The 14,094-nt window shown below is 43.2% G+C and overlaps 1 protein-coding gene across 7 annotated transcripts in view; it reads left to right on the top strand.

Moving 5' to 3' along the window:
• The window catches only part of TRIO (trio Rho guanine nucleotide exchange factor), a 324,357-nt gene that overhangs the window by 177,160 nt on the left and 133,103 nt on the right, over window positions 1–14,094 (top strand). For all 7 annotated transcript variants that reach the window (XM_045566321.1, XM_045566324.1, XM_045566326.1 and 4 more), the window contains one exon: window positions 982–1,173. In XM_045566321.1, coding sequence (XP_045422277.1) covers window positions 982–1,173 — 192 coding nt within the window. The remainder of the gene's footprint in view (window positions 1–981; window positions 1,174–14,094) is intronic.

The raw sequence follows: 14,094 nt of genomic DNA on the forward strand, positions 1-14,094 counted from the left end.
TGCTGACTTCGCCATTAAATCCCCCTGGATATAACCAGTCTCCCAAAGTGGAAGCCACCGTTGTCACCCTGCCAGGAGTGCGCCACCTCGCAGCCTCACTGCTGAGATGCCTTCCCTGCCCAGCTTCAGGACTGAGCTGTTTGAGGAGGATGAAGGGCTCAACTTGTTTCTCAAGGGAGCCAAAAGCTGACTTTCTGGGCCTGCTTGGAGGGCCTGGGTTCAGTTCTTTCCCCGCGCTGGCGTTCTCCGGCCTCTCCCAGTGAACCCCTCGCTGCGGTTTCCTGCAGTGTCACCGGCTTTAGCATACCTGCCTCTTTGAGGAACCCATTTACAGCCTTGGATTTATGGAGAATTATTTTTCCAAGTGTTCTAACCACGTTTACGCTTAGCTTTCAACTCTTTAAAAGTAGTCTGGGTACTTTTCTTTATAGTTATTTCCTTTTTCTCAAAAAACCTGTAGCCTTAAGGCAGAAAGAAGGTAAGTACAGGATTACCAATGTGAAAAGGGACAGCACCTCACGTCTCTTTGGAAGTTAGCCTTTAACTTGCACTTTGGGGATTATAAAGCAAATGTGTCATACTGAAAGACACAGAACTGGAACTCTCCACTCAGTCATCAAACTGGGAGAAAAAGTGAAGCAGGCATTTGGCTATGGGCTGTCTCCTGACTCCACCTTGGCAGAAATCTGGAAGTCCTTTCTGAGTCATGAGACAGCCAGCAGCTGCCTGCGAGTGCCCTGCCACCCCTCAGAGGCAAGGGCCTTGCCATGAGGTTCAAAGTTCAACAATTTCAAACAATATTTGAAAAAGCTGCTGTGTAGAAGTCCTAAAATCATCTCCCCCCATTATATTTTCTGCTTGATTTACGTAAGTGATCGGAAATGTCACAAATTGCCTACATGTTGCTGTATATCATGGCTCCCAGCCTGGCTGGTTTGCTTTTTATTCACCTTCTGTTTCTCCGGTTGTTCCCTTGTGCAGAACACATACACCAATGCGGACAAATTACTAGAAGCGGCAGAACAGCTGGCTCAGACTGGGGAATGTGACCCGGAAGAGATTTATCAGGCTGCCCATCAGCTTGAAGACCGGATCCAAGATTTCGTTCGGCGTGTTGAGCAGCGAAAGATCCTACTGGACATGTCAGTGTCCTTTCACACCCATGTAAAAGAGGTGAGGCATCGGGGACGTAACCCGTGGTCTGAAGGGGTCTCTGAACTCTTCGGAAGAAATAGGAATGTGGTCATACCAGGAGGAAGTGGACAAAAGGTGACAAGTTATGAGATGTAGCCCTCTAGTGCGAAGCGTGTCTGTGTGGACAGGGAAGAGCTACATGTGTGCGGGCCTGGTCTGGCTGCCTGTACTGGGGGTGTCTGTACAGAGAGAACCCACGAGTGCTGGCATGGCAGCGGAGAGGGGTGGCTCCAGAGGGGAGCAGGGAAAACAAGAAACTGAACGAGATCCTTCAACCTCGGAAGGGGACAGAGCATGTCCACTTTGTATAAATAGAGGACCTGCACGTTGTTGGTCAGACCTGGTGGGTTTCCTTCCTGTGTGTTGACCTGTCATGGAGCTAAAGTCAAGATTGCCTTCTGATTTTATGAGGCTACTAATAAAAGTGAATATTACATAATGTAATATTGAGTTTAAATCTACCAAAACCAACATGGTGTGAATAATGTTAAAGCTAATGTCATAGGTATGCTCTTGCTAATAAATTTATCTCATGATAAGAGATAGTGTGTTATCTGTTGTGTGATAAATAGGTAGGTATTAATTATACCTTGCATATATATGTTATTTGTGGTAGAAATCATATAATGTTACATTGAGGAAACTATTGTGCAGCTGTTGAAGAAAAAAGGAATTATACTAAGAATTAAAGTCCTTAGGGTAACTACAAGTTGAGTAAGGATGTCACCATAAGCATCTTATTTCTGTCTAATGAAAAAAAATTACCTGCTTCACGAAGAATCACAGTATGTTATGATACAGCCCTTTGTGTATTGGAAATGAGGGCCCTTCTGAATAATTTGGGCCGATGCATGTGGAAGCTATGGCAATAGGGTGGGAAGAAGGATCTGGGAAGAGTAGGACTCCTGGGGAAAAGTGGGAGAGTGTGAGGCCTGGATTGCCTTGTTGAAAGGCACCAGAGATCAGGGACCAGTAAATCCACTTAAAGGAAAGGAACTCCACCACCAGTTCTGGGATCTTGGGCAGTTAGTCCTCAGTCAAGTCACTTGTAACTTGACTGTTTGGACTACAGGAAAACCACACTCCCTTCCCTCTGAAACTCTGTGGGCCCATGAAGAGATTGTGGGGAGAGTATTTAGCAAGCTGCTGGGACCCCAAGAGTTTGTGCTCAGCCCTGCCTGGGCCGGCAGCCAGAGCTCCCTTGTGCAGAGGGGCTGGCACTTCGTGGGCCTGAGATGGTCAGAAGAGAAAACTGGCACAAGTAGCTTCTTTGCCTGCTCTTAACAATGCCATAACTAAAAAAGGACTTGAAAATATTTATAATGGCTGTTTTTTCCAAGAAGACATGTTAAGTGGACATTCTTCCACGGCAGTTTCTAGTTATTGTTGCACATAGCTCTAGGCTGTGAGCTCCTCACTCATCCTGAGCCGAGCCGAGATCCCTTCTGTGCTCCCTGCCTCTGCCGTCTCCTTGCCCAGCCTCCCTGCAGCACTGCTGCCAGAGTTGTTTTTCTAAAATATGAATTTTACTAGATCGTTCCCCTGCTTTTGCACAGGAGTGATTATTCTTGTATCTGGGGAGCAGCCTAAATGCCCCCACATCCAGTCTGGACCATTACTTTTCCTTCCAGCCCCGTCTTGTGCTGTATCATCCTCTCCCAGGGCCTCTCCCCCTCAGCAGTATCCCCAAATCCTTGAGGTTCCCTCTGGCACCTTTGAGAGTGGGATGTGCTGCCTCCCTTCTCTGCCCCAGGCAGTTAGCCGCTCTTCCTAGCACTTTGAGCTCTCCTGCCACACACCTGTTACGGGCACCTGTTATGGCACTTGTCGTGCCGCATTCGGTTGTATGCTGCTCTCTCTTTACCCTTAGCGTTAGTATTCAGCTTCTCTTGATCTTATGTATTTTTACACCCTTGCTGAGAGGGAGGGAGCAGGTTAAAAGTGATTGGTGTATGAGAGCAGATCGTGCCTTAGTTCATTCAGCAGTGACGTAGACCGAAGACAGGCCAGGAGCACAGAACAGCCTGGACCCACCATAGGGCCAGGGCCTGGGCAGTGACATCAGTCCATGGGTTCCCGCTTAGGCCACAGCAGGTGCCATTGCCCTGGATGCCACAGGTGTCATGGGAGAGGATGAGAGAGTGGCTGGCAGCTGGGCAATGGCCCTCGGACCAAATGGAGGGAAAGGGGCAGAGGGCAGACAGCCTTGCACCTGTAGCACCTTCTGGAGCCTGGTGCCTAGCAATGTTCTGTAGCAGCTTAGCAGTCTAGAGTCAGGATTTAACTTCTTTTTAGGACAGAAAACTCTTTCCATGAAGCAGTATTTATGATTTAGAGCACCTCTTTCACTATGTGATGGTTTTCAAAAAGCAGACACTGGAGGAAAGCATTTTGCAAAAGCTGTTCTCTAGAGACTCCATTTGGGTTCATTGGTTTTTGTGACATCAGCAGCATTTTTTAAGGAAAATTCTCATAATAAAAGCATTCCGCTTAGCAGATCATGGAGTTTGTATTGTCATTAGGCTTGGAAATTATTTAAAAATGAAAATACATTTTGTTTTCATTGGCTTACACTATAGGAACTTGTGGTATGTATGAGTTTATAAACCTAAGGAGACCTTAAATCGGTTTTAAGGGTTAAGTGGTTCACTTTTACAATTGGGGAATTTTCAGTGCATTCATCCTTTCCTTTTCATATGAAAGGTTATCACAGGCCAGGCACTGTGGCTCGTTCCTGTAATCCCAGTGCTTTGGGAGGCCGAGGCAGGAGGATAGCTTGAGGCCAGGAGTTAGAGACCAGCCTAAGCAACATAGTGAGAACCCATCTCTACAAAAAATAGAAAATTTAGCCTGTACCTATAGTCCCAGCTACTTAGGAGGCTGAGGCAGGAGGATCGCTCGAGCCCAGGAATTTGAGGTTACTGTGAGCTGTGATTGTGCCACTGTACTCCAGCCCAGGCAAGAGAGCAACACCCTGTTCCTAAAAACATATAAATAGAAAGAAAGAAAAGAAAAGTTATCGCAGTAGCAGAGAAACTAGTATAGTGTGTTTACCCTGATTTGCTGCTGCTTAAATATGTGCAACCTCTAGTGACCTGGAACCAAGGAGCAGATTGGAGCCCAGCTGGGAGTGTGTAGTAGGACATGCACGTGCCTGTGTATAAGTCGGAGCACAAACATTCAAGGAAGCTGCGCGTAGGCTGGAATGCCGCCTGATTTTCTTTTTATGTGCTTGGAGTTCACTTTTAGCCCCTGCCATTTTCTCGGTAGACTTATCCTTTCCTGACAAGCTCCAAAATTCTTCTCTATGTTCTTTCTCTGTTCTGCACAAAAGCCCTAAAACCCCCAGGAATATTTGGTAGTTTTATGCAGGAAAGAACAGTTTCTTCAGTTGTTGTGTTTTGAAACTTAGAACCAGTTTCATTAGTTTAAAACAAAATTAAAAGTGAGACAGGAGCCAAGAGGAGACTATCATGCTAGTTTTTAGGTATTTGCATAAAGTCACTGAATTATTAACATATCAGATATATGAATAATTGCTAAAATATATTACCTGAATCTGTTCTTCTCAAGCATGTCATACCACTTAAAATTACATAGCAGAAGAGAGAAAAAGTAGTTTGTCTTTTACATTTAGGCAAATTCATGAAGCTTTTTAGAAGTTACCTGTCAAGGGCTCTCCGACATAGAAGTTAGCCTTCCTCACTGCCAGGTGTTCCGCAGTGGTTCTGTTTCTCACTTCATCCAGAGTGTAGTTGCACCCTCTCTTTCTGCAGTACATTTCTGGCTCTCTGATGAACAGGCAGTAGAAAGGTGATGTCGAACAACTCACTTTAAGAAGGTGTCAGGTCAAGGTGATGTGTGCTCAGCATTAGCTCAGGAATCTCTAAGAATCCCACCTGGCAGAAGGTCGTGGTTGGAAGTCTGGTCACAGACTGGCCCTTAGACACTGTAGACAGATACCCCTGACTCTTACTCTGGTACCCTGGAGGGCGGAACCTAGGATACTGTTCCTGGGAAGAGAGAAAAGGGAGATGTTTTCTCCCTCGAGGTTGGATGCAGCAAGTGGTTGATAGAGATTTCATCCTCAGTTTCCCCTTCAAACCAGATTTGGAAGCTTTCCAGGACCTTATTTCCTCTAAAAAGAATCATGAGATGCTTAATCTCCTTCAACCAGGCTTGAAGACTGGTCCTTTGGCCTGTGTTTTTGTTTGTTTGTTTATTTGTTTTAAATATTTAAAAGGAATATGGATGGCCTAACCTAAATTTGGGGAGGATTTTTATCCTCCTCCATCTTGCCCTCCACCTCTCAGGCCCCTTCCGTGTGATTCCCTTCAGTCTTCCTGGTAGCATTGGTTCACATCAGTTGTGTGTATAATTCTCCCACTGTTTGTCCTCTGTTTACTGTCCCCTTTTCCTTCTGAATGCATTTTCGCTGTTCATTCATTCACTCACTTTTCACTCATTCCCAAGTTTGTGTCCCCAGACAACTGTAATGTGCAAGGAGATGATACCAAAGTGAGTGACCAAAGGAACGATGCACTTCTGCTTTTGTGTGTATCACACATTTTAGACATTTGTTTATTCATTTCTTTCGATAGACTTTAAGTTCCTTGAAGCCCAGGGCCATGTCTCACATTATCTTTGTGTTCTCACTACTTAGCCTACTTCCCGGAGTTGGCAGATACTCAGTAAAAGTTTGTGAGATAAATGATGTCTATTTCTAGCACATCATTCTGAGATTTAATGATAGATTTAGTGATTGAATGATATTTCTATTTTCAAATATAGCAAAAGCGTAACTATTTTCATCCATTCATACTCATTCAACTTCATTCGCAAAATTAGGTCCTGAGTTAACTGATAATTACACTTGAAATTGGTGGGTTATTTGAGGCAACCAGGTGGTGACATTGAGCTCTCCGCCAGAGTTTGTTTCTGGAATTGATTCAGTGGCCTTGCATTGAATTTTGTTCCCAGAAGCCACGGTTTCCCAGGAAAGATCATTCCCATTTGAATTGGGCTGATTCTTGCTGGGTTAAGTAAAGAAGCCTCTTGGTTCTGCTTCTGCAAACTTACACACTGAACTGGGACAAGGTTTTCTTTTGAGTAATGCCTGGGAAAAGAGGAACCTTTCATTTTATTCAGAAGTCAAAACTAAAGGCCTCCCAACCACCTGGAGGTTTTTTTGTTGCAGCATACCAGTCTGGCTTCATTTTTATGCCTAAGGATTGAGCATGCAGACTTCTTTATGCTCAGGCCAGTGCTTTTGGAGGGGAGCCTGGGAGAGAGCCTTGCTGGAGTTGGGGAGGGGTGCGGGGAAGCGGGAACGCTCTGCATCTTGGTGTGCTGAGCTGCCTTTCCTCTGGTCCTCGGGTCCTCACCCAGTTTGCTGCTCCAGGAGTATGTTGAAAACATACCCAGTGCTTTCTCAAGCAACCCCTGCTTAAAGGGCACAGATTTCTTTTCTCTTCTTTCCCTTGTGGAGCTAGAGATTCTATCCAGCTTCTGGTGGTTAAACTAAAACAGGAAAACTGACTGAAGGTGTACACAGTGCTCCTTGCATAGACTAGCTCTCCTCCAGTGGATGTCAGCCTGTTAACCTGGCAGCCCCAGCCTCCTCCTCTGGGGCTTTCCCCGGAGCTGGTCTCAGGCTTTGCATGGAAATGACTCTGTAGGCCACAGGCCGCAGTAGTTGTTTCCCTAATACCCCAGCCTCTGCTGAGCGTTTGATTGCTCCACATCTGTCGTGCAGAGTTCTCTAAAATTTGGTTCCCAACTTCCAAACCTTTTCTTTGGCCTTCCCAGAAGTAATTTTCCTGATGAGTCCCTTGTCTACATTCTCTAAGATGACTTGTTCTTTTTATTTCCTTCATTCCTATTTATATCCCACATATACATACAGATGTTCCTTGACTTATGTTGGGGTTATGGCCCAGTAAATCCTCTGTAAGTAGAAAATGTGTTTAATAACCGATAAACCCATTGTAAAGTTGAAAATTCATAAGGTGAACCATCGTTAAGTCCAGATGCTCCTCAACTTGCAATGGAGTTTCATCCTGATGAGCCCATCGTAAAGGGGAAAAATCCTAAGTCGAACTATCTTAGGTCAGGAACCATCTTTACTTACAAAGGTATGTGTCATATCTTTAAACATATTCCCCAGCTTTTTTATTGTACTTTTTATTTTAAAATAATTATAGCTTCACAGAAAATTACCAAAAAAAGAGAAATGGCCAAGGAGGTCCCGTGCACCTTCACAAAGCCTCCCCGAGTGGTGACATCTTGCATAACTCACAACCTTAGTGAGCTGTCAAACCGGGAAACCAGCTCTGCTAATAGCCCACAGAGTTTATCCACATTTTACTGGGTTTACATGCACTTGTGCATGTGATTGTGTTTGTTATGTGTATTTAGTTCTGTGTGGTTTTATCATGTATGGATTTGTGCAGCCACCACCATTTTCAACATACAGAATCCATTGTTCCGTAACCAAAGGACTCCCTTGTGCTGCCTTCTTAGAGCCATACCCAGTCCCTACCCAATCTCTAGCCCCTAACAACCACTAATCTCTTGTTCTGTTATTTTGTTATTTCAAAAAACGTTACATAAGTGGAATAATATAGTATCTAACTTTTTGAGATTAGCTTTTTTTACTCACCATAATTCCTTTGAGCTCCATCTACTTTCTTGCATGTATCAATAGTTCTTTCTGCTTCATTGCTGAGTAGTGTTTCATGGTATGAAGAGATTATGTTTGTTTAGCCATTTATCCATTGAAGGACATTTGATTTTCAGGTTTTGGCTATTACAAAAAGAGAATCTATAAACAATCTTGTCCAGGTTTTTGCATGAACATAGTTTTCACTTCTCTGAGATTAGTGCCCAAGAGTGCAAATTGCTGGATCCTTTGGTAATAAGCACGTTTAGTTTTAAAAGAAACTGTTTTCCAGAATGTATGTACCATGTTACACTACCACCACAAATGTGTGAGTGATCTTTAGACTTTTAGCATCTCAAAGTCCAGGACTGCTTTGATAAATGTGTCAATGAGAAAGGTTATGATCCAACATTTGATATTATTAGGGTGCAAAGTTTATCTTATATGATCAAATCTTAGTAATTTTCGTTTAATATTAAATTCCTTAGCGGCATTCCTTAGTTCACTGATTTCTCTATATAGAATCTTACACATGTGATTGACTGATTGATTTATCTGATATGGGTACAAATGAGCAATTAAATACCCACAAACAGTGAAAGCAAGAGGAAACTGCGAGCCTGGAACCGTGTGCTGCACCATCAGCCTGTGTGACCCAGGGTTAGATTTGACTCGGGCCCTCAGTTGCTCCCTCCTTGTGTGGCGCCGTGTCTTTATTCAGACTGTGGTTTCCAGTTTGCCATCCTGATTTAAAAAAACAGGTGATCTTCCTATGGCTGGGAGTTTCAAAAAAAAAATCAATCTAGTCATTTATGCTTTCTTTCTGTGAAAATGCAATCTTTATTGAAATAATTGAGAAAGCATATTATAGCATGACATGTCCCCTAACTGGCTGCGTGATCTGGGATGAGTTACTCTGTCGTGCCTCAGTTTCCCCAGCTGCAAAATGGGAGTAATCAAACCTCTGAGAGATGTGAGACAAATGAAATTATGTGTGTAAAGCACCTGACAGTGCTTTTCTTACAGAAGCTGCAGTAAGTGTTCTTTGTTCTTCCCTACCCCTGTTGTAACATTCTTGATACAGACAAAATAATACAGATTTTAAAGTAAGATGCAAAGACATAAATACCTAGGTCACATCTGGTCTCTGCCTCGCTAATCTACTTCTGGTGCCTTTCTTCAGAGTAATCACCTCACGCTGACCCTGTTCTTAAGATCAAAACAGAAAGCCTCTCGTGGGATGTACTCAGCTCAGTTCTGTCTCCAGCTTCGGTCCCTCAGAGTGGAGAAGGCTGTGAGAAAGAATCCTCACTCAGGGTTCCATTCATATTGGCAGAAATTATTTTGTACACATCACTGAATACTTTTGATCCCAGCAAAATCTTCAAAATAAATAAATGATTTTTTTTCACCAAATAAATATGTAAAATATTTGTGTTGGCCAGTGGGAAAAGAGTGATGTTGTGATATTGTCTAAAAGGAAAATCCTTTTGTCAAAATAATTTATGTAAAACATAGTTTCTATAGAATGATTTAAACTGTGATTTAAATTCATGAATTTTCTATTTGTTAATACTGCACCAGTATTTTCAAGTATGGAAAATCTTTATGACAACAGGGAAATTAGAAGTTATCATGGAAGATAACATGGCATTCCAGTATACCTGACACATCATAGCCGTGTAGTAGAGGTTTATTGGATGAATGAGTTAATAATGCATTACCTTCGTTTGTAACTCAGTGTTACAATAGGTACTGAAAGCATAAGACCATCTGCCAACTCCAGATTTTATAGTTTCTTGTAAAGGGTTACCTCTAAATGGAGAGTTGTAAATGTCTGCTTTAATTAGCTGTTTGTAGATAGCACTTGATTAATGTAATATATAAGGTGAAGAACTTTAACACAGGTCAGGAAATGCAATGTTATAGGTCTTAAAATGCCCAATTGAAACTGGACACACATATGGTAGTGCTGTTTACTTGTTAAATTTCTTTTTAAAAGGCACTTTAATATTCTTGGTTCTTATTTTGATACTTAGCTTCATACACTAAATATTTTATTATGAAAGAATCATGGCAGGTCTTTGGTTCAGTGAGAGAAGTAAACTATGCATATGTATTTCTGGCCTGTCTTGCCTGTACTGATCATTGTTGTTCTTACTGAACAGGTAGAGAGGTTGGTCACCAGCAGTATATCAGCAGGGATTTTGCTAGGCCAGCTTATAAGCTCCACATAAACTAGGCTTGGAGAGACTGATAAGGCTTTTTTAGTTTAGTTTTTGTTTGTTTCCTCTTCCTTTTTTTTAAAGTATCAAATTCAGAACCAGAAGATCAGGGAAGGTTTGGGCTTGTGCTAGGGACCGTGATGTTGATGGATGACAGTAGACTTCATCAGCTCTCACTCTCTTTCTCCTCCTCAAGGAGACTGCTCTCCAGACAGGCCGGGAAGCCAGAGCCCAAAATGGGAGAAGGCTTTATAAGAAAAGAGTTATTTCTCCTAAGTGAGTTCAAGTCTATTCCAGGACAAATTAGATCCCTGAGTACTAAAAGAACTTGATAATTAGACCACTCAATTAGGTATGTCAGTCTTCAAGGAACTGTGGGAAAGAGGAGACACCAGAGACTGAAAACGCATTGTGCTTTTTTAATAAGGTGGACGTCAGCACATTACTTAGGTTGAGATTAATCCTAGTCGGAATTCTAGAGCTGTTTTTCAAACTGCCAGCACAGGAACAACTTAGAGCATGTTAACTTTATTTCATTCTTTACTAGGTTTCTGGTTTGGTGAGGGGCATGCTGTGGAATTAGTGTGTGGGCATTTGCCCAGGCCTTTCAACATCTATTTTGTAAACAGATAGGAAAGAAAATACGAGCTGCCTGTTAGTACAATCACTAGAATTAGGCTCTTGAATGGCTGTGAAAAACAATCAAGTGAGGGAGGGTCAGTGGAATCAAGACTGGCCTCCTCCTTCCATACTGACCTCCAGGTCAAGATGCCAGGAAGAAAGTGTTTCTGACAGTAGGACGCTACTCATACCCAGTATGTGAGCAAGGGAGTCACCTCCAGTCCAGAGCCCCGACTGGCTCAGACTTGCTGATGAAGGTAGTGATGGGAGATGACAGACTCATCATGTTACGGAAACTGCAAGTGGGTTTCAGTATAGGCCCAGTTGCTCATCGTACGAAGATCCAATTATAGAGGCAGTGAGGATTTTCAAGGAAGAAAGGACTTTTTTGATAAGAAAGATGTCTTGTTGGGAGAGCAGGAGAAGCTGCTTCAAGTCGTCTCTCCAACTGCAGGAGATAATGGGCTTTTTAAGAAGGGGCCACATGCCTTGGGGCTGGTCGTGGTGTCTGCCTTCCTTGTGGGCATGTTGTGGAGGATGGTGGGTCTTGGCTTCAGGAAGTCTGCCCAGGGGCCTTCCGAATCTCAACCCCTTTGTCTTGCAGAAAATCCACAATGTCTGGGAAACAACTCGAAAGGTCAAGTACTTAGTTAAGGGAGAAGATTATAGAAAACATGTGGGGTCACTGAAATGTATTCATGGAGCCAGTTACAGATGACTCTCAGGTGGACCTCCTGCAGGACAGACTAGTTTATCCCTTGGTGTCACCTTCTAGCAGGGAGAAGACTCTGCAGTAGTGTCTTTGAGCTAACTCCATCTAACCTGTTCAGAGCTTCTATGTCTGCATGTGACATCTGGAGAGATTGCTCATCCAAACTCAGGCATCCTGAAAATCTTGTTGTGTTGAGAGCTGTTTTTCTTAAAAATGGACAGATTGCTACAAAGCGAGGACAGATCGATGCCGTAGCAGAAATCATTGTTGCTGCACTAAAACCCTGCAAGTGAGACTGTCAGTGCAGGGATTGTTCAGTGGATGATGTCAGCAGGGCGGGAGGAAACGTCCACTGTCACATTGCATGTCTCTGTCCCCGTGCAGACAGCCTGTGGGTGGCTGGACTGGTGTGGCAGACACGCTCACCAAAGTCTAGACCAGTGTCTGTCAATACGTTGGATGGTGGAATTAGGATCCCAGCAGATCTCAGCAGTAATAAGTCAAAATCTGTCACAGAAAATTTCATTCATAGGTTTGAATATAAGAGTCTGTTTTTAATCAAAACAGAATAAGGACCACATAGGTGACAATACCATGTGTTGAACAAAGAAATGGCTTTGCATATGTCAGTTGACAGAGTCCACAATATTGTCGTGGCCCCAAGTTGTCAGTTGTCATGACCAAGAAAGGAGTCATCGTGCTCTCTGGCTGCTGTTGGGATCATATGGGTGTTGCATTGAGTCCCCTAGTTCTGGAGAGGGTCGGAAGGAGAGTGAGCTGGAAGGAGCCCCAGGTCATGGACAGAGTTCTTAACATGTAGGGCTGCCCTGAACGTGTTCCTGTGTGTATTCTGGTTTCTTACATATGTTTGCTTTGATAGCATTTCATGATACTGACTGTGGCTGACCCTCTGTTCCCCTCGCCTCCACCCTCCGACACCCTTAATACATGTTCTTTCATCATAGTAAGGGATTTTTATCCCACCCACCCAGGAATAAAAAGGTGTTCCTCCAGCCCTACTCTTCCTTAATCAGGGCAGCAGGTGTGTGCACCCTCAGCACAGTTTGGCATTTCAGAAGCATTTCAGGAGCATGCTGTACATAGTGGGAATGGTTCTCTATTTATCCCTGTTTCTTTTCTTTCTTTCTTTTTATTTTATTTTTATTGCATTTTATTTTTTGGAGACAGGGTCTTACTCTGTCTCCCGGGCTAGAGTGCAGTGGCTTCATCATAGCTCACTGCAACCTCAAACTCCTGGGCTTAAGTAATCCTCCCGCCTCGGCCTCCCAAAGTGCTAGAATTACAGGCGTGAGCCACCACACCCGGCCTTGTCCCTGTTTATTGAATCACATTTTACATGTGTAAGTGGCTGCCCTCTGAAATTCCACCTGCAAGCTGCCACTGAAACTACCTACTTCTGACTGCTGCAGCTCCGGGGAGCTATGGCTTTCATACTTCCCCTGCTGGCCTTGTGGCTCACCCATCCCCACAAGTGCCCGAATGATTGTCTTTGTCAAAAGCAAGAGTAGGGAAACAGACACCAATGGTAATAGCTTCTGTTCACCACGTGCTTGTTTAAATTCTCTTCTACCAGACACTCTGGCCTGCAAATCCCGTCTCGGTGCTGGAGACAGTCGGCAGCAGCTCCAGTGGCCTCCAGGGGGCAGCGTTACCTAATCCTGTGGCCGCTGACCCGCCCATGGTTCTGAGAAGTAGAATGCAGGTTGCTGTGAACTTTCATAGAACGCAACTCCTCTCTTGCTGTTGGACAGACATTTAAGTTTTAATTGTAAATTAGCAGCATGCACAGAAGTGCAGTTGTTTTCACTCTTAGGAAGTTAGTGATGAGAATACTGTAGGCATCCTAGAGACTTTTTCACATTCCTTTATTCAGGAGTATTGTAGATATCATATGTACCGTTTTAAAAGCTTAAAAATAGACTTTGTTTGAATGATGTTGTATTAGGATATATGTCAGTTCATCCCCAATTGACATTAGAAAGGACCTTTACCTAACACTTTTTTCTCCAAATTAAACAAGAATATTTTCTATAGGACCAGATAGAAAAATTTGAAAGGAGAAAAGGTTTTTAAATAATTTTAAATGTAGCCTTGCTCCTTCTGCCTCATTTAGTTTTCCTTTTGTCAGCCATGGGGTCCCAGGATCAGTTCCTGTGTGGTCTCCGTGGCTGTGGCTCTTTACTGGTTTCACTGGCCCGGCCAGGCAGGTGAGCAAGTCCCACCATGGACACATGTAAAAATGTCCAAGATGTTTTAGGGAATAAGCTGGGTTTTTTTACCAAAGGGGGAAAAAATCCACCAAGTGGAAGGGAAAAGGTTTGAAACCCAAATACTCATGGCACTTCCCCTAGAATTGAGAGGCAGTGACTTCTATAGACTCTGACAGATGAATCCTGGTACCTTTTCCTCATACTGTACTATTTTTAGCAGTAGAAGATTTAAATGTGGGATGATGTTAAGCTTACCAAACTAAGTGACGTGTTTTGAACAATTGGTAGAAACCTGGATATGTTTTGAAAAATATCTATAGAAAGATTATTTTAAAACTGTGATTTTTCTTATTATAAGAGATTTTCTTAGAACTAACATTTACTTATTTCTTCACTCTACGTGTTATCTCATTTAATCTTCCAAGCAACTCTTTGAGGTAGACATTATTA

The sequence above is a fragment of the Lemur catta genome, chromosome 12 (genome assembly GCF_020740605.2).
Source record: "Lemur catta isolate mLemCat1 chromosome 12, mLemCat1.pri, whole genome shotgun sequence".
Lineage (NCBI taxonomy): Eukaryota > Metazoa > Chordata > Mammalia > Primates > Lemuridae > Lemur > Lemur catta.